The sequence below is a fragment of the Diadema antillarum genome, unplaced genomic scaffold, assembly GCF_040938485.1.
Source record: "Diadema antillarum isolate AM-2024a unplaced genomic scaffold, OU_Dant_1.0 seq00000079_RagTag, whole genome shotgun sequence".
NCBI classification, from domain to species: Eukaryota; Metazoa; Echinodermata; class Echinoidea; order Diadematoida; family Diadematidae; genus Diadema; species Diadema antillarum.
The window spans coordinates 2,788,610-2,809,953 of record NW_027271172.1 but is presented as its reverse complement, the minus strand read 5'-3'; the positions used below and the strand labels follow the sequence as shown (position 1 = coordinate 2,809,953).

Genomic DNA, 21,344 nt, shown 5'->3' with positions numbered 1-21,344 from the left:
ATGTGAGGGTACGAAGTGTACTCTGATAAGGTCAGAAAACTTAGAGTAAAAATATGACATTGAAGAGGACGTAGTTGTACAATAGGAGAGGAAGGAGATGTTTGATAGAAGAGGGCTAATATGCAAGAGTGAGCGAAAAATACTCTGATGAGGTCAGAAAACCGATAGTAAAAATATGTCCTCGAAGAGGAAGGAGTTGTCTGATAGAAGAGGGCTAATATGCAAGAGTGAGCGAAAAGTGCACTGCTGAGGTCAGAAAACTTATGGTAAAAATATAACCTCGAAGCTGTTAAAAATAGAGGAAAACAATGCAAAATAAGCCGATTGTGATGAGCTCTGATACATTTATAAAGAGTGAACATGAACAACATCGATCATTCTACAGGTAAAATCAGTATTGCGATCTTTGTCTTGAACGTGTAGCACTTTGAGTTAACTGAGAAAATGGCCTCTTACAGTTATTCTGATGCCAGTGCCTATGTGAATGATGAGGGGGATGTTGCTGGTGTTTCCAAGGGACGAAATGAGGACGGTGACAGTTCGGCATCAATGGTGAGTACATTATCGTTTTTTCGATGGATATGTTTAACACAGATGATTTTAGAAAAGTTGATTGTCACAAAATTAAAATACAAATTAAGTATAGTTTATCACGTCTATCACTTAATTACAGTGCCGTAGGGACATACTGCATTATTATGAGTCTACGTTTCAAATGATCCTACGTTTTAGTTATTTCTATTCGTTTCATTGTTATTTTTTTTTGTAGAATTCCTCCACGAGTGGATATGCTGGAAAGTCAGTGACGTCACCATTTACTTTCGAGGAAGGAGCCATTCCCTTTCACTTGGGTTCAAAACGCTTTGTTGTAGTGAAAATTTATCAAGGCACTGTCTACGTGAACATTCGCGATTATTATCAAAATCATCTTGGCAAGATGTGCGCGGCTTTGAGGGGTATAAACCTTACTGTGGAGCAGTGGGAAAAGATGCGTGATGCGATGTTTCCAATTTCGCGTGCGATTAACCAGTTGCAAAAAGAGGCCAAAAAGCAACAACTACAACAACAGCAGAAAAGGAAGAGGGAGAACAGCAACTCCCATTCATATTCTCGCAGCACTTCTTGGCAAGGTCCCGATTATTATCATTAATGGTCTAACAGAACTCGCGCTTCTATTTTTTTTACCCACCCCCTATAGAATGAATATCCACTATCACTACTTCTACTGCTAATAATAATAATAATAATAATAATAATTTTTTCGATAGGTCAAAGCTGAACTTACCCACCACAAGGAAATGAGAAGCATAAAACCATTGCCCGCTGCCAAACACGTGTCGGTAGATGAGATTCGGGAGATGGTGACATCGAAGAGGGCCAGTGAGACGAGCGGAAAGGACGAGAAGGAGATGGGAGCAGGTCAGGACGGCGAGAAAAGGAGGGAGAGATCAAACCTGATTGATATTCCCAATGATATCCACTGCATCACCCGTACGACCTATGCCGGACCGTTCATCACAGCCACCAAAGTGATCATGAAAAAGATCAACGAACTTGTACTGGAGAAATGCTACGGTTGTCAAACGAATCATCCTAGTCAGAAACACCACGAGTGTCTGTGGTTAGACTGGGAAGCGAAGATAGACACATACATGGATTCAGCAATATCGCAACTGACGGAGTCGGAGTTCATAGAGAACTTGGACGCCGTGTACGACATGGACAATTTGTGGGAGGATGAACGTTTGATAGTCCTGTGCGAGGCTGTGGAGTTTTATCACTTTTACTTGCGTACACCAGAGGTGGTGGAAGAACTATCGCAATACATAAAGTTACACTGCTAGTCACTTTATGGCATGGGTGTGTGTGTGATAATGTTACATTATAGCGATGCACTATGCATTAAATAATAATGATTATAATAATAATCATAACAATAATAATAATAATAATTCAATTGACTATCTAATCTGTCAATAACGCATTAAAAATTGAAGCCGAGCAATCCAATTGGGATCGAATGTGAAGAAGAAGAACTACAGTCTCGATGTGTCATACTGTTGGTATTTTCTCGTCACATGAAAGGTTGAAAGAAAGAGAGAGAGGAGGGGAAGTAGAGAATGATATTTTGTCTTTCGTTAAAAATTGCACATATATATATATATATATATGTATTGTTTGCCTGTACGAGTGTTCGGTGTGATACGTTCAACTAATTATCCAAACGGGATCTTGTGTGAGAACCTATTACACACACACACACACACACACACACACACACACAAATAATGATTGATAGAGAGAGAGAGAGAGAGAGAGAGATAGGAGGGGAGGAACAGAGATGAGTTTTCGTGGTTCGTTAGAAATTACACTGTATATTATATATATATATATATATATATATATATATATATATATATTACTTGCATGTACGAGTGTTCAGTGTGATTTGTTTAATTAATTATCCAAAAGGGATCTTGTGGACATGCCATCCTATTACACACACACACACACACTCACACACACACACACACACACACATACACGCAACCCTGAAAAATTATAAAGTACGATAGCCCAGGGACATCGTCCTTTGCTCCTTCGAAAATACAAAGTTCAAACGTCTCAGAGTGCACAAACAAGTTTTAAAAATAAGGGTATTACAGTAAGGTGACCGGCGGATGTCTCTTTGTCTTTCTTGAAAAACACAGCCCTCAAAAAAAAATTATAAAGTACGATAGCCCATGGACATCGTCCTTTGCTTCTTCGAAATACGAAATTCAATCGTCTCAGAGTGAACAAACAAGTTTTAAAAATAAGGGTACTTCAGTAAGGTGACCGGTGGATGTCTCTATGTTTTTCTTGAAAAACACTGCCCTCAAAAAAATTATAAAGTACAATAGCCCATGGACATCGTCCTTTGCTTCTTCGCCGAAATACAGATCTCATACATCTCAGATTGAACAAACAAGTTTTAAAAATAAGTGTACTATAGTAAGATGATCGGTGGACGTTCCTTTTCCTTTTTTAAAACACAGCCCTATAAAAAAAAAAAGTTTACGCAATATGATGTAAGAAGCTAGTACCATAATCACTGTACATAACGCCCCTTGCTCTGACCAGTATAAATATAACTTGCGAGAACTGGAGTACAACCGTTCGAAAAAAATGGACAAACAAGGGAACTCTGGAGCTGTCGCTCCAACACCACCACCCCCACCGCCCCCACCACCACCTTCACCTCAGAAGGGGGGGAAAAACGCACCCCCCCCCCAAAAAAAAAGAGAAGAAGAAGAAGAAGGAGAAGAAGCCAGGCCATATCCCAGCGGGCACTATGGCTTTTTCAATGCCGTCTACTGTACGGATCCCGGCACTAGAAGGCTTGGAAAGAAATGGGGATGGTGATATCATCATCCCCTTAGAGCTGCTAATGGCAGTTCAAACACCCGATGAAGAAGATTACATTTGGTAACTCTTCTTCTTCATCACACACCACGTGAGTATACCCTTACCTGTGTTTTTTTTTTCCTAGATCCGTGTACTATTTTTGTACCTTGCATGTTCACCTCGAATATAAATTGACAGTCCGTGGTCTGACGTATCATCATTATCATTCTAGCAGCATGGATTCCAATACATTTAACGAGAGACTGACAATATGCAATTCGCTTGACGATTTGAATGCATTGTTAATGGAATATGAACAGTACCAGGGTAAGTGTCATACGTTCATTCATCCCTACAAGAAATGTATGGTTTCTTGCGTGTTTGTGTCTGTGTCTTTGTGTTTTGCCAGTCATTCTCTATTTTCTTTTTTTATCTTTGTTTTTTCCTTCTTTTTTACCTTCACATATAGACCAACGTCTGCCACCAACACCACCACCACCATCACCATCACAACTCACATCACCCCTAGCGACCGAAGCCGGCCCCCGGAACAGCCAAACACATTTTCCACCGCTTTCCACCGAACCACCACTACCTGACATCTCTGCTGCTCCTGCCCAGCAAGGCGGCACCAACACCACCGCGGAGGAGGAGGAAAAGGAGGAGGAGGAGCAGGAGGAGCAGCAGGAGGAGAAGGAGGAGGAGGAGGAGGAAGCAGATACACCCACCACTTCTCACGAGTCGCCATCCCCCGCATACTTTCTTCGACGAGTGAGTCAAAGAACCAATAAGAAATTTAAAGCCAATGTTGTTGATTACACCGTCTCTTTTCCTACCCATAACGAACTGACGCCACTGATAGATGCCTTGCCGCGTGCCAGTAGTTTATTTCAACGTATAGTAGATGATATGATAAGAGATGCCAGTGATCACGACATGATTCGACTCGTTTTTAATACTCCTAAGTTAGACAAACCCATAAGTCTTCCTTTTGTGAGAAAAGATCAACTAAGTCATGATGTGTTCATGCAAAAGTTAGAGGCAACCTTACAGTCCCACGAAGAAATAACCTTGGACGAAACGGTAGCTTTCAACGTGATACATATGGAAATGCCAGTAGGTGGTAAGAGGGATAGGAGAAAATGTTCGGATTACGATGAATTACTGAAAACCATGCGATGTGTGTTGCGCATTAATAATAATACTGACAATGATAGAATGTGTTGTGCAAGAGCGATCGTGACCATGATAGCCAAAATTGAAAATCATCCCCAAAAGCAATCTATTCAAAGAGGTACTAGATTACAAAGACAAATGGCTAGACAGCTGCACGAAGCTGCTGGTATACCCATCGAACAGTTGTGTGGTATTCCGGAAATCAAATGTTTCGAACAGACTCCCATGATGACCAATTACAGAGTAGTGGTTGTTTCCAGAAGAGCCTGTAACTACATCACCTATATTGGTCCCGAAGATAGAGATCATACGATTTATCTTCTGCAGACAGACGATCACTATGATTTGATCACCTCCATGAAAGCCTTTTTGAACAAAAGCTACTATTGCGAGAAGTGTATGAAAGGCTACGATCACAGGCGCGAACACTCTTGCCAACGCATTTGCAAATTGTGTTACGGTTCGACTTGTCCCGCAGTTAGCCGAGCGGACGAATATGTAGAATGTCACAAATGTAATCGTAGATTTAAGAACGCTACTTGTTTGAAAAATCATGTCGAAAATAAAGTGTGCGAGACCATGTACAGGTGTGTGACGTGTGACAGAAATGTCAGCGTGGAACTCTTAAAAAAACACAAGCGCGAGCATGACTGTAGCAAGAAATTTTGCAAACACTGTCAGGGCTTTTTTCCGTTCAATCATCAGTGTTATGTCTCACCCGAACCCCTCGAGAAAAATAAACAAAAAAGTTATATATTTTTTGATTTCGAGTGCACTCAAGAGAGTGGGATACACGTGCCCAATTACTGCGTGGCCCAAATTACCTGTTTTGAATGTCGTGACCAAGCTATCCACACTCCTTGTACGCATTGTGGAGAAAAGAGACAATTCATTTTCAAAGGACCCACGACTGGCGATGATTTTTGTAAATGGTTGATAGACGAGCATTCCAACGTCATAGCAGTGGCCCACAATATGAAAGGGTATGATGGGATGTTTGTTCTTGATTATCTCTATCGCAATTGCATCATTCCCAAGATGATTTTGAACGGTGCAAAGATCATGAGCATTGATATCTCCTTAAATGACATCAAGATCATCGACTCCCTCAATTTCTTACCAATGCCTCTGGCGAACATGCCCAAAACTTTCGGTATTGAAGAACTGCAAAAGGGATACTTTCCTCACTTTTTTAACACGACCAAAAACCAGACGTACACGGGTCCCCTACCCGATGTCAAATATTATGGTCCCGATAGTATGTCTTGCGCCAAAAGGCAAGAATTTTTGAAATGGTACGAGAGCGAGAAATCCAAGAACAAGGAATTTATCATGGCAGAACAATTACACGCATATTGCGTCAGCGATGTCGACATCCTGCGCAAATGTTGTATGCGCTTTCAGGACCTATTTTTTCAAGCTACCAACGGCGTCATCCCCTTTGAGAAAAGCATCACCATTTCCTCGGCCTGCCACTATGTGTACAGGAGAAATTTTCTCAACGAGAATACCATTGCTGTTCTTCCCCCTAAAGGCTATAATCTCCGTTACAAGCACTCTAAAGTCTCAATAGAATGGCTAACTTACATGAGTGAGAAAGAGAATGCGTACATACGTCATGCGAGGAATGAAGGGGAGGTAACGGTGGGTAGATACAGGGTAGATGGTTTTTGCGAAAGCAACAAAACTATCTATGAATTCTACGGGTGCAAATATCATGGATGTCCCAAGTGTTACCAATTTGATACGCCTAGTCCAGATTATGAAGATAGGATTATGGGTGAATTATTTCTAGACACTCTGGCTAGAGAAGCGTACATTGTACAAATTATGAAGGAGTATCAAGTGGTCACTATGTGGGAATGCGATTGGCAGAGAATGAAAGACGAAAATCAGGTACCGCCCCACATCAAAACACTGCCCGGTATCGATGACTATGTACCACTTGACCCAAGAGAGGCTTTCACGGGAGGTAGAACCAATGCTACTTGTCTTTTGTACGATTGCAACGAACACGAAAAAATCAAGTATGTGGACTTCACCTCTCTATATCCATGGGTGAATAAGTATGGTGTATACCCCTTAGGACATCCCGAGGTAATTACGAGCAATTTCAAACCTGTTTCCAACTATTTTGGTCTTATCCGATGTAAAATACTACCTCCAACTGACCTCTTTCATCCTGTTCTACCTAGTAAGATCAATGGTAAATTAATGTTTCCATTGTGTAGAACGTGCGCTGGAGATTACAATCAGCAAACCTGCCAACATTCTGACGAAGAGAGGATGTTACACGGTACTTGGGTTTCTATCGAACTGAATGAAGCCATAAGAAAGGGTTATGAAGTTAGCTCGATCGAATCTGTCTGGCATTTCCCCCGTAGAACGCAATATCAGAAATGCGCGGAAGAGGAGGAGGAGGAGGTAGAAGAAGAAGAAAGAGAGGTCTGGGTTGGGAAGCCACGCGACGAATCAAAAACTGGTTTATTCCGGTATTACGTAGATCAATTTTTGAAAATTAAACAGGAGTCCTCGGGGTGGCCAGATTGGTGTAAGTCAGAAGCCGATCGAGATAAATATATCGCGGATTATCTTCGTCACGAAGGTATAGCGTTAGATAAAGAAAACATCAAGAGAAATGAAGGCATGCGCGCGCTGGCGAAATTACAATTATGTTCATTTTGGGGTAGGTGGGGTATGAGAAATAACTTGACCAAAATAGAGATAACTCAGGATCCTGCAGTATTATACGAGTTTCTCACAGCGGATGACAAGCAAATATTAGATTTAAACTTCGTTTCTGACGAATTGGTAGAAATAAGATGGCAAGTGGCGGAGGAATTTGAGGAACTATCTAAACAATCTAACGTGGTCATAGCTGCCTTCACTACCGCTCAGGCCAGGCTTAAGTTGTTTCATATCTTAGATCGTCTAGGAGATAGGGTGCTTTATTATGACACGGATAGCATCATTTATGTCGAAAGAGGACATATTCCCGACGAATGGTCGCCTCCCTTGGGAGATTACCTCGGTGATCTTACTGATGAATTGGATGGTCGTTATATTGTGACTTTTGTGGCAGGGGGGCCAAAATCTTACGCTTATCAATTGAACGATGGTAGTACTGTGTGCAAAATCAGAGGGATCACTCTAAATTACAAAAATTCCCAAGCCCTGAATTACAATGTCTTGAATCGCATGGTGAAAACATTGAATACCAAAGAAACTTACAAAGTAACGGTCACCGATAATCATCACATCACGAGAGATATCAAAAGACAGCGCATTTTGTCTAAACCACTCAGCAAAGACTACCGCATTGTTTACGACAAGAGAGTCATTCAAGATAACCTGTTTACCGTGCCATACGGATGGGTTCCCCACGAATAATAATATAAATCATACCTCTTAACAACAAGAAAGGCCATTTCGGCGTATGCCTCTCAAGAATGATGAACGTGTCTGATTCTCGCGCACGGGTGAACGAGGGGGAGGAGGAGGTAATAGGGGAAGTGGAGTATCCGGTAGAACTCACGGAACGTGACATTTTGACAGTTAAGCGAAATATGCCTTGGAAATCAGTTTTTCTATCTGCTTTCCTAACCCTTCTTTTTGTAGTCACCTTTAGTTTAACTTATCATTCGGAAGAAAAAATCTTAAAACTCCTCCAAAATGGTGTAATTCCAGATACTGAACTCTTTAAGCCTTTACGTTCATTCTTTTTCAACGCATCCAACATCCTGGTTTAGCTATTAAGACGCAACACTAAATAATGTCCATCTCATCAGAGTATAAAATAGACTGCGATGACACTAAACCGCGTTAGTTCAGACGCAATTTCTCGAAAGAAGAGGGGAAAAACACTGTCATCGTCATGTCGTTAAAATTCATTCATCCATTTACCTGCATAGTGGCAGGTCCCACGGGGAGTGGTAAGACAGTATTTGTCCGGAAAATTCTAAACTCTCACCGCGAGATGATCGATCCGCCTCCAGAAAAGATAATATGGTGTTACGGGGTTTATCAAAAAGCTTACGAAGAGATGATGCGAGAAATGCCTTTTGTACAGTTAATAGAAGGCATACCGGGCAATCTGGACGAGCTGATAGATCCTACATTTTGTAATCTTATTATCATAGATGATTTAATGTCGGAATGCGGTAATGACGCGCGAATCACCAATTTGTTCACTCGCGGTTCTCATCATCGCAACCTCTCCGTCATATTCATAGTACAAAATCTTTTTCACCAGGCCAAAGAACTCAGAACCATCAGTTTAAACAGTCATTATCTGATTGTGTTTAAGAACCCCAGAGATAAATTGCAAATTGCTCATCTAGGTAAACAACTATACCCGGGGCGTGGCAAATACTTGCAAGAAGCGTACCAAGATGCCACTCGTTATCCTTATGGATATTTGTTGATTGATCTAAAGCCCGAAACGCAGGAAGAGTATAGATTACGTAGTAAGATATTTCCTCCCGATTTGACCGTTGTGCACGCTTGTAAAACGTAAGATCAGAGAATTACTCTCTTTTGTGCATCACGATAATACGTGGTGGTTGATTGTGACTGGCAGGTAGCCATAAAATAGACGTTTGTAGCATTTTTGCGTCACTCTTTCAATATGTCTCGTAGATTAAAGAACCACTTGCCGGAGCTGCAAGTCTTGAATAAATGTAATTCTAAACAGAGAAAGGCTCTTTTAGAATACGCCAACAAAGATCTCATTTTATGTCTATCCGAATGTTGCGCAAACTGCTTAAAAGGTAACGTTCAATTAACTAAGAGCCAGAAGAAGGCATTATCGCGCCACAAGAAAGAGCTGCGCTTCGTAGGTAACAAACGCAATGATTATAAAGCTCGAAAATCAATGTTAGTCCAGAGAGGAGGTTTTCTCACATCTCTGCTGGGACCTATTTTGTCAATGTTATTAAAATGATGTATTTTCTAATCAAAGTGATACTAATAGATTAAGTTTAAGGTGTCGAACGAGTGTATGATTGTCAGAATCGATTCTCTTTGTTAAACTTATTGGTACTTGTCATGGCTAATAGTAGTAGTAGTATGCAAAACACCAAGAAAATGATATTGGTGCCTCACGATTTTGCTAGTTCTTTGCAAAAAGCATCTCCACAGCGTGAAACACCCACGGGTAAAGCTCTGTCTATATTGGACGAGTCTATTCGTGATGTGCTAGAAAATCACACCTTATCGGATAGAGAAAAATTGCAAAGATACAATGACATCTTGTATAGATACTTGCAATTGCAAAAGCAAAACAGTCGGAAGAAGCCGATCGAAGTGCTCTTAGGAGAGCGACACGCAGATACCCATGATCCGACATCTACAAAAGCACAGTCCGACGAATTGTCTGACCATCAATACGCTACCTTGAAGGAGGATGTGTTAAAGATTTTACCCCCCTCGGTAAAACATCGAGGGAGTTTGTTATTAGATCATTTACTGCAAAAGAAAGACAGCACCGACTGGCTGAATAAAAATAGAGAGTTGATCGTTGGTGATTCCATTGTACCAGGCTCAAATGTAGTAGATCTAATATACGATGTCATGAGGGTACGCAATACGCACGAACCAGCAGGGTTGGAAAGAATTTCTTAAAATTCTGATCAATAGGCAATACGCCCGAATCACTTATTGTCAATACGGCACGACGCAACGCAATGCAAGACATGAAAATTAAAGGGTTCATACCTACGTCTGTAGACAAGAGGGTTACTAAGAAAGGGTCTAAGAGCGCAAGCTCAATGATGATGATGACTACACGTGCAAAGAAAAAAAAAGAAGAGAACTCTACCTTTCAAGTGGGAAAGTCTCTGAATTATTGTGACCTAATGCATTGAGATTTGAGAGAAATGTGTTTATGATAATGAATAGTATAGTATTTTCTTGACGATAAATGTCTAAGCTAATGTTACTGAATACGTTGATACATCAAGACAATTGTTGAATGTGTATTGTGTTATATCATTTTTATATTATCTTTCTCGTCTTAACCCTACCGCGTCTCGGTAGAATAAGAGGAAACGAATGCCCATGATAGGTCACACATATTGATACCATACATGTATCGCAACGTTTTTATGCTCCTTCGCCGTGTATTGTTTGGTGTAATGTTTTGTTATAGGATAGATTACAATTGATGCCTTACATGCATCGAAACGATTTAACGAGAGTACAACGGTACCTATTGACTTTTATGACACTTGTGTACGATCGTCAAGTTTTATGTGAAGACGACTGATTTTTTTTTCAGCCTACCCGATGGTATTGTGAAATGACGTTGGTAATGATTATCATAATCATATTTTATGCATTCACTGAATGTTACAATACATAACGAACCTCTACGTAAGACGTGTACACGTGAATTCAAGCAAGATGAAGACAAATGAATATGAATTGTAAACGCTTTATTTAATTTATTGAGACCACAATCGTGTATTATAGTCAAACATGTACAGACAATAAATCTACCATGTACAGCGTATAAAACTTTGCAACTGTATCACTCTTGTCCGAGTCTATGCTACACATTCTATAATCTTATAGACTAAGCTGCAATAATTCCCACAACCGAGGTTTTGCATGTTTGCGTGTGTGTGTGTGTGTGTGTGTTAGTGTGTGTTGATTAATACTGTAAGACTAATACATTATAAACGTGTAGCTTATGTGAAGTTGTGTATGTGTGCGTGTATGTGTGTGTGTGTGTGTGTGTGTGCTGATGTGGTTAGGTTAATACATTATAGCGTGCAAAAATTTACATTTACTATATATATATATATATATATATATATATTATTGTTAACATGCAACACCATAAACTCTATAAGATAAAAAATAACTATACAAATAGTCTTCAGGTTATAACATTCACGCCGTAATTCTTAATAATATCAACTATCACAGAGACAGAGCTATACATCATACATTTTGAGCATACAATATCTACGCCTGACTTTATGGCACCTATGTACATAAAAATCTTAGCAATATAATCAGAAGATACATAGCGTAATATACCTACGCGTGTGTGTGTGTGTGTGTGTGTGTGTGTATTTGAGATTTTATTTTCTTGACAAGACAGTACGATTTATATTCTACGAATATACTTCTTACTGATACCATCATATCAGACAATGACATTATTCTACACGCGTGTGACATTGCTAACAAAATGCAAGTTACTATATCGCGGTCAGTTAAATAGGATCAAGTCACGTCACGACATAATCATTACAGTGTACAAGACGACACAGGGAGAGAGAGAGAGAGAGAGAGAGGAGAGAGAGAGAGAGAGAGAGAGAGAAAGAGCTATATCTTATACGTACAAACTACGAACATATATGAACAGCTTCGCGGTACTTATGAGGGTACCAAAGACAACACGCTTCGTTAGGTTATTATGTAACAGTACAGTCAGACATCTAATTACTACGGCATGCTTTGACGTACCACGTTAGAACCAGCATATCTTTCATAGCATAGCATCTATTTCAACATCCACGACTTTGCTATTTGATTGTACAGAAAATTCGCATCTACTAGTGGTGGCGGAGAGTGTAAATAATTGTTGATGTAATGGTACACTCTCTGATCATTCTGCCCCCGTGTGCGAGAATTAAATTCAGACAAAATGCTACTCATCGAATCACCTCTGGCTCTACGTATAAGATAATAAAGACAGTACTGCCCGCACACTGTAGACCAGCTGGATTGTAGCGATTTTCTATTGTACGTCCACACATCGGCATTGGCATTCAAAAACTTGGTAAAGTAGGGCGAACATAAAGTAGGGTGTCTACCATATGAATCAAAAAATTCACCACGCCCTCTACTGTCGATGTAAATAGCAATCCAATGAGAACCTATTTCTCTGTGACCATCTACATTCGCAATCAATGACACGGTTTTTTTCTCAGCCTCTCTTCTTCTTTTTCTTCCATTCCTTCTTCTTCTCGTGGCTAAAACTGGTAATTTATCGGCGGGAAAAACACCAACAAAAGTCCCGTTTAGTTTGGGTTCTTTCTGAACAACTCCCAAGAGTTCACGCGTGTTCATCTCGACAGATATCTAATTACCATAGTCGAGAGTGACATTACGATTACGATCAACTTCTAAGATAGATTCAAATTCGGAATAAACGACGACATTCACAGTTTCGGACAGGGGAGAAGCAAAAGTCAATTCCAGTCGAACTGATCCGGAAGTCTTGGGTTGAAAGTAATCGTCGGTCGACAGATCTGGGGTCAAATCAAAGGCGTAGAGGGCGTATCCCTTTCCGTAGTCGTCTCTAGTGATATGATTTCCCTTGTCGTGAAACATACTATTGGTACCAGAAAACAGAGTCTGATAGGCCAAGATGTAATTGGGGGAAGATCCAGTAAACTGAGGACGGAGCGGTTTCCACGGTACTTGTTCTGAATTAGCATACAACGCTATGTAATTCAGGTCATAATGATGAAAATTGAAGGGATTTCTGGCGTAAGATCCATTGTAAGCCGTGTTACTGACACAACCAATCACCATTCGCTTGGGAATCTGTCCTATTACCAGGCTCTCTCGGGTAAAAGACAACTGTCCTTTGGGAATTGAAAAAGAGGTTGTCACGACTCGTCTGATAGGATACTTGGCCGTTTCCGTTTCCAATGTTTTAGCGTGCAGTAGCGATGTGGTCGGGCTCAATTTCACGCGTCTCACCAAGAGACTGGCTTCGGTGATTTTGACTTTGTAGCTTGCTTCAGGGGTAGACGACATGAGACTAAATGCGTTCTTGCTGCGATGAAGTTTGAATTTAATGTCCACCCCTCCCATAATCAACCGATCTTGGAACGATGCATCCACGTGTAGCCTTCCTACCATGTCTACCGTTTTAGACAATTTGGTAAACTCGTGGCGTTTATTCAGCCCTTCGTTGGTATTACTCGAGGCCAGAGGGTCATTGATTTCCATATATCCCGCCGTGTCTTTGTAAAACAAGGACGAAGTTAGCTGCGACAATTTTGCATCACGACCGTAGGTGAGAAGATTTTCGAACATAGCTCTATAAGGATAGGTGTTCGTGGAAGGGGTGACGAGTGTATCGTTGAACATCACATCTACCTCGCTGAAGAGCGAATGTAGAAAAAGATTGACTGGTGCTACAGAAGATTCATCGGTGAGGGCGGTACCATCCGCATTAACAACTTTCGCCTTGAGATGTAGCAGCGTTTGAGAAAGATCGGTATACTCTTCCGGCGAACTTTGCAGATGAAATTGTATGGGCGTGGCATCGGCTATGCTCGTCACGGGGAAGAACTCGACCCATTTTCCTTGCTCTATAGTCGTCTGAGTCGGGGGGATGCTGAACAGGTCAATTTCCGATTTAGAACAGTCGCACGATAACTTGTGTAGCTTTTCCATTATGCCCTCAACTTTAGCTTTCACTCTCTGTCTTCGGTTAAAAATAGTAATAGAGTGATCAGGACCGATCAAAAATATCGTTGCTTCTTTTCACCGGTCGAGAGCCAGTGTAAATGAATGCCTTCTTCTTACGTCTGGTCTTTTTATTCACTTTCTTGTCATTCTTCTTCTTCGTCTTTCTTTTCACAGGAGGTGCGTCCATACTCTCGACCAATCGACGTTTAATTTTTTTCGCTTGTGCGGCCGAAGCAGTTTTCTAACTTTTTCCCGCCATGACATCTTGAGCTACATTAACACCTGTTTGCAACGCTCTTTTCCCCAAGTACTTTGTACCAGCTTTCAGGAGTGGTACGGCCGATTTCCAGATACCTTTAAGCATACTTTCCAGCCCATATCCCCGTTGCACTCTCGCCCCTCGAAAATAGGGCAGAGATCCACTCCCATACTGGGGATGAGACCACACTTGTTCTCGATGGCGCGGCATTACACCGTTAATGTAGATAACGACAAGCTCTAAAATGGAGTTTAATTACCAACTTTCCGGACTGAAATGGCACTTTTTCCCCAAAGTCACTTCTTATATCAACTTGTATAGTGTCTATGTATTTTGATTTTACGGGCAGATAGTGAGGGGTTTGGTAAGTAAACGTGACGATCTCACCGGCCCTTCTGTGGGGAACGGGAACAATTCTCAGGAGAGGGGCACTGATGTCACCCACGGGCTGATTGCAAATCACGTCCGTATACAGATAAAGTGTATTGATCCCCCCATTCACGTTCGGAGAAAAAGGCGCCTGTGCGTGACCGTGAATGATGCCGCGGGGAAATCCCAACAGGTAACCTAATCCCTCGCTTAACTGTATGGCGCTGACTTGATCGAAATCAAAAATAACTTTGCCCGAGCTCGAATCGCGTTGTACAGTGAAGTTGTTACGAAATCGTTCAGGTAGAGCAGCTGTCAGTGCCTCGCATATACTACCTATATCTTTGTAATGTCCTTCAGGTATAACGCAATGGCTGACCACCTCTTCGGACAGTAGAAATTGAAATGTGTTGTTCGTAATATTCACGTTATACCAAGAATAGGGATAAATTATTTCCACCAATGCCACCTCCCACTGCGCGTGAAATATGAGCGGCGCGGCCAATTTAGTCTTAAAACTGGTGACTGTATTATCCGGAAAATAATCGAACGAACTATTACTGGGTAGAGTCACGTAAAATTGTTCCTCACCTTCCATACTGATTCTTTCGTCAAAATGATGCCCTCCCTCAATTGCGATAGGTTTTATCGATGTTATCTACCCAAGCATTAAACGTGTCTGGATAGCCTAGAAATTTCACGAAATATTCGGTTTTACCCCCTCGCTTTCGCCGTCTCAGTATCTTTTCCACCCTATACATGTCCGTCTTGTCCTTACGCACCCTCTGCAATTCAGGTTCGTAAAATGTACCTTTCAATTGTTCGTTATTATCATCGGTTAAATGATAGACGGGTAAATCACGATGTTTACGACCAGACACTGTGTACACTTCCTCTGTCCAGTTGGGGAGGTACCCCTTTTCAAAAGTTCGTTTCATCTTACTGATGCGTACTCTTTCACCTTTTTCGTAGCGAGGTCTGTTTTGTTTACGTAATGCCCATGATTGATCACCATACAATCGCTGCCAGATGATACCTTCATTTTTCTTGGTGACGAGCACGGGTTTTGTTTTGATCGAACGGTGCTGGGCATTATTGTAGGCTCGGAGGAGTTTCGGGAGTATGCGGGTATACTTCAACGTGTTGGAGTGAGTAAAATATTTCCACATCTTTTCTTTCAACGTTCTGTTAAAACGTTCGACGACACTAGCCTTGGTTTCGTTTTCAGTTGTAAAAAACTCAATGTCTTTCTCTTTCAAGAAGGCTTGAAATATTCTGTTGGTAAATTCAGTGCCTTTGTCCGTTTGAATCTTTAGCGGAGACCTCTGCGTTTTGAAGATAATTTTCAGAGCACTGACCAAGCTTTTGCCACGTTTGTCTTTGATGGGCACTACCCAGGCAAATTTAGACAAAATGTCTATACATGTAAGGAGATACCTATACCCCGAATTGTAACGGGAGAGCGCAGACATATCTACCAAATCCATTTGCCACTGATCATCCATACCGCCAACAATGACTCTGCTTCTACTAAACCGACGTCTGGCCGGTTTGTGCAACGTGTAGGTGTCAATACCCTCTAACCATTCTCGTATTTGTTTCCTACTTAAGCGATATCGACCATCTTCTCGCACGAACTTGTACAATTTTTCTACCCCGCCAAAACTGGCTTCGTGTTCTGGATTGAAATAAATGTCATTCAGATATCGATTCATGTTCTCTCGTGTCACTCTTAACGTGTCAGTGCGAGCACGTCCACAATACCTATATACTCCCACAAAAACAAATGTTTATCAACTCTGTCTCAATACTACGTATTTATCGTGACAGTCATATTCTATATTCAGTCACTGTCTCATATGCCCGTCGGTCATCAGAGTACACCTCTTACCCTCACATTTTACAGTAGACGATACTGTTTCACTCGCTTAGACTTCGTCCAGTCATATGATATACTGTTTCACTGGCTGTCTGCTCTGACCGTCGGTCACTGTCTGATATGTCCGGCGCTCATCAGTGCACACTTCGTACCCGCACATTTCTTCATCACATTGCTCTCGTTCCTCCAGCAGACGATACTGTTTCACTCGCTTAGACTTCGTCCATTCATGATATACTGTTTCACTGGCTGTCTGCTCTGACCGTCGGTCACTGTCTGATATGTCCGGCGCTCATCAGTGTACACTTCGTACCCGCACATTTCTTCCTCACATTGCTCTCGTTCCTCCAGCAGCTCTACGGGCTTTATCCCGTCAAAACAAATTTTTATCAACTCAGCATCAATACTATAAATTTATCGATACATTCATAATTTTCTTTTTCTCACTGTCTGATTTGCCCGCTCCTCCCTATTTTCAAGGCTACATTATTACTATAAGCTCTCTGACCTCTCCAAAGTACGTGACCTGATTTTCAACAAAATACATAGCGATACTATTTTTATATTTATTACTCTCATTTTTTCCCATTTTCTCGGAAAAATCAAGGTCGAATTATTACTATCTAGACGAGCTATACTACTTACCAAGAACTTTTCAACACAACACATGTTCGAAAGAAACCATTTGGTTCATATATACACTAACTTTTATTTTTGGTGGCCCAAAGGCAAACATCCGACATTTTTTGGTGGCGCGATCAGGCCACCAAAGTCTTCATTTCTGAAATTTTGGTGGCCCGATGTGCGTTTTTGGTGGCCCCGGGCCACCGGGCCACCGTTAGTGTCGAGCCCTGCTTATAGTATAGGCAAACCAGGCCCATAAGGGTCCGACACATGGGGGGAGGGGGAGGTCCACAAGACCTACACTGAATAGATTAAGCTTTCTGATGTAATACATATATTAATCTCGTGGGCCTTGTTTTCGTCGAGTGTCGAGTTCGCGGACCGCACAGCTTGTGGGCCTACTATATTTGATGTCGAGCTCATTGACCTTGTTCATCTAGTGTTTAGGTCACGGGATGTATGACTCGTGGGCTGCGTAACTATGTGCTGTACGACTCGGGTTGTTTGGCTTGTGACGTACACCTGATGAGGTGGGCCTGTTGTTTTCTAGTTAGCATCTGTCACCCTTTCATCCAGTTCAAGGGACTTAGTTTGCCATATGCCTGTTCACAAACTATTAAGCATCAACCCAAAATATGGTACTCCTCTCCCCACCTTCCATGTTTAAGTGTACAAATTTTGTCCAGTGCAAATTGGATAATGTTGCACATAATTTCATGCAAGCTAGTCTGCATAACTAACCCAAACATAAATATTATATTTGAGGTCACTGCCATCACTGATGAAGGCACGTAAGCTTCATTTCTGAAGTAATTGACCGCTCACATTCCTGAGACCTGTTACTATGAACCAATGCTTTGTGGAATATGCATACATATACTTTGATTATAACGTCAAGGCGTGATTTGTACATGATTAAACATTCAGGATTAAACCAATGAAGCCAAACATCAATATTTGCAATCCTACACAAATTTTGATATTCTAAAAGTCTGACCTCACATTGTCCTTGGAGGTCAAAGTTGGATATACATAGGGTACCGTAATGGCCAATGTTCTGTGGGATGAGAAGACACTTCTTGTAGCATAAATGCTAATAGCATAATGCATAATTGCACACCAGGTATACAGTTAACCATTGAATATACATCAAATATCAATACAGCCTTGTATTTTGATATTTTGAGGTCATTGACCTGTCACAATCCTCAGCGGTCAAAGGCAGAGACGTGTAAATAATTTCCCTTGATCTGAGGAATAAGAAACGATTCAGTTGTAACACAAATGAATGTTTAGGACATCGTTATCATGTTTATCATCAACCAATTGCACCAAATATCAAAATTCTGATAATTTGAGGTCATTGACCTCTGGAGGTCATTAGAGGTCAAAGCTAAAAACCTGTCAAGGATCTGCGGAACATTGAGGCAATTCCACTGTTTAAAAAAAAAGGTTTTAGTACATCATTGCCGTGTTTATCATTAATCAATGACAAAATATCAATATTCTGATATTTTGAGGTCATTGACCTCTGCAGATCATCAGAGGTCAAAGGTAAACCTGTCAAGGTTCTATGGAACATGAAGACAATTCCACTGTAAGAAAAATGAGTCTTTAGTACATCATTACCATATTTAACATTAATTAATGACGCAAAATATAAATTTTTATCAAATTTTGAGGTCATTGACCTTTGGAGGTCATCAGAGGTCAATTCAGACTTACCTCCCGATCTTAAAATGAATCTTATAACATGTACTAACACTGGTGAAAGTTTCATGCTTTAGTCAAATTTTGCACAATTTTTCGGCTTATCTGCTCTATTTATATATATATATTATATATATATATATATATATATATATATATATATATAAGCGTTAACTATATAATCTTTGGTCACTGCAGGTAGCCCATTAGGGGCCTACACATCCCCATCATGGTCCCCCCCCCCCCATCATACACCAATAAAGTTGTGGTCTTCCATGGAACCCGCAATAATATTGATTCCTGTTGTGCATGATTGATGACATATCACAGAATATTCATTGCTTTTTTATCTCTTTCCTTATGATTCTCTCCCCCCCTCCTCCTTCTTGTCAGATTTTTTGTGTTGTTTTGTATTGTCTTGTTTTTCGCACTCACACCCGTTTTTATACGTATTTATACGTACTACTAGTAATTATTGGATGAGGGTCTACCACGGCGAGCAAAACTTTCACAGCCCGTGCACACACTCACTGATGAACGTGTACGAATCGAATCGTCGCGAGACCACAGAAATACTCACAGAACTCTTCGCAACACACAACCACAGAATATCTGTGCACACAACCCGAGCGGAGTAAGCATAGACGTTTTACAAGCGGTTTTATTGAATTTGATTGCCAAAAGCCACAGGCTTGCGTGTAAATAAAAAATACGCTACCCGCGAGGATGAGAAAGCTTATGTTTGTTGATCAGCATGTGCGCGCCTTAAAATGGCTGCGACTGGCTGGAATGCTCCCCAGGGAGTGGAGAGTGAGCACTGTCAGTGCTGGTTGGAAATAATGTATCCAGTTACCGGAGTAATAATAGTCTGTAAAGCGCATTGAGATACTTAACAATTGATGCGTTATATGAAGGCCATTATTATTATCATAGACATTTTTTTGTAACCCCGGGTTACAAAGTCTTTGATGATGAAGACCACAGAGTTTGGAGTCTTCAACCTCAGTGTATACATACACAACAGTGATGTTGAAATTAGTAAACTATTGTAAGGTAATTGTAGATTATTTTGATAATCTTTGAAAAGATTTTCTTGTGTGTGATTATGAGCACTTATACATCAACCCTGTTAGAGGGTGATGATTATTCAACTTACATGTATTGCAGGCACAGTGCCTGTTATAGAAAGTAAATACATTGTAGTCTGATGTATTCGTATATTCACTATTCCATGTACATGTATATCTTCATTGCATGTTTAGTCTGTCATGTAGATTGTTATTCTTGCCAGTTTGTATCTTACATGTATTTATTTTTACTCACATACCCCAGGAGGGTGATTGAGTTAATAAACTAAACTAAACAACCCCTTCCTCCTAGATACACGTGCCTTCTCGTGCATTGTCCTCCAGTCCCTACTTCCGTCCTTATCTTTCTTCTCCCCCCTCTCCTTTTACACGGGGATGCAGACCCCAAATGTACGTAAGTCTCTCCTCATCTCGTATTCGTCTTTTCCTCTACCAACATCGGTACTGTCAAATTTTAAGATAGAGTTCCCATAGTGCTACGTCCTCTTGCGCCCTTGGACGTTGGAGAGAGTGGATGTAGTAAGGCGTGGTGCTGGCTCCTTTCAAGGTGAGAGCAATATTATGCCAGTTTATATGTTATAAACCTTTAGGGCGGTTACTGAAATTTCAGTTAACAAGTGAAGGTACAATAGACTGACAACTTATTTTTCTGTAAAGGAAAGTTAGGATGTTCAACTGATGGAACATTTCATCAATTGACTCAAGCAAGGCTGTCAGTTCGCAAGCCCTATATACATGTATATATGTGTATGAGACAATGTGTGAGGTTTATAGTGTAGTTTCGAGCAATACCTGTGGTATGCACTCATTTGCTTAATATGTGTTATATTTTGTTAGACTTTCTACACCATACTGTATGAAAATTATGTGCTTTAATGATGAAGATTAATCCAAACTTTTAGGGTCTGAATAGTACAGGCTAATGTACAGTGATGTATGGGGTGATTGCATGCTAGGGCATGAGAGAGAGAGAGAGAGAGAGAGAGAGAGAGAGAGAGAGAGGGGGAGAGAGGGAGAGAGCCAGTCTTCGAGGAGAGAAAGGACTTGATTGTTTTAGGGCTTGGCTTTGGTTTCATCCCGAGTTTAGGACAGAGCTGATAAGAACTGTGGCTGTAGTGTGCTGGGTAGTGAAATACAGTGCAGGCTTGATGGGTTGACTCGTATGTTACACCATCTGCTTGTAATCAATCATTCCCCGCTGAGAGTAACTATCCAAGTACTATCATTTCATCTTAATTGTTCTGTTGCATTAATCTTGTGTAGAAACGGTAAAGTAGGAGAACAAATGTTGGATTTCCATACACTGTAGTGTGTAGCTTGAAGTGTTTGATATACATGTAGTAGGTATGTTGTGATATATATGAAAGAATAGATTTGAGAGTGAGTGACAATTGAAGCAAACATTCTGTACAGT

At 40.8% G+C, this 21,344-nt stretch overlaps 1 protein-coding gene across 1 annotated transcript in view; it reads left to right on the top strand.

The window, feature by feature from the left end:
• Nucleotides 1–444: 444 nt before the first annotated feature.
• LOC139726091 (N-acetylneuraminate-9-phosphate synthase-like) overlaps nucleotides 445–21,344 on the top strand; it is a 43,833-nt gene continuing 22,933 nt past the window's right edge. Inside the window, exon 1 of the mRNA XM_071637172.1 lies at nucleotides 445–552. Within this exon, the coding sequence (XP_071493273.1) occupies nucleotides 445–552 (108 nt within the window). The remainder of the gene's footprint in view (nucleotides 553–21,344) is intronic.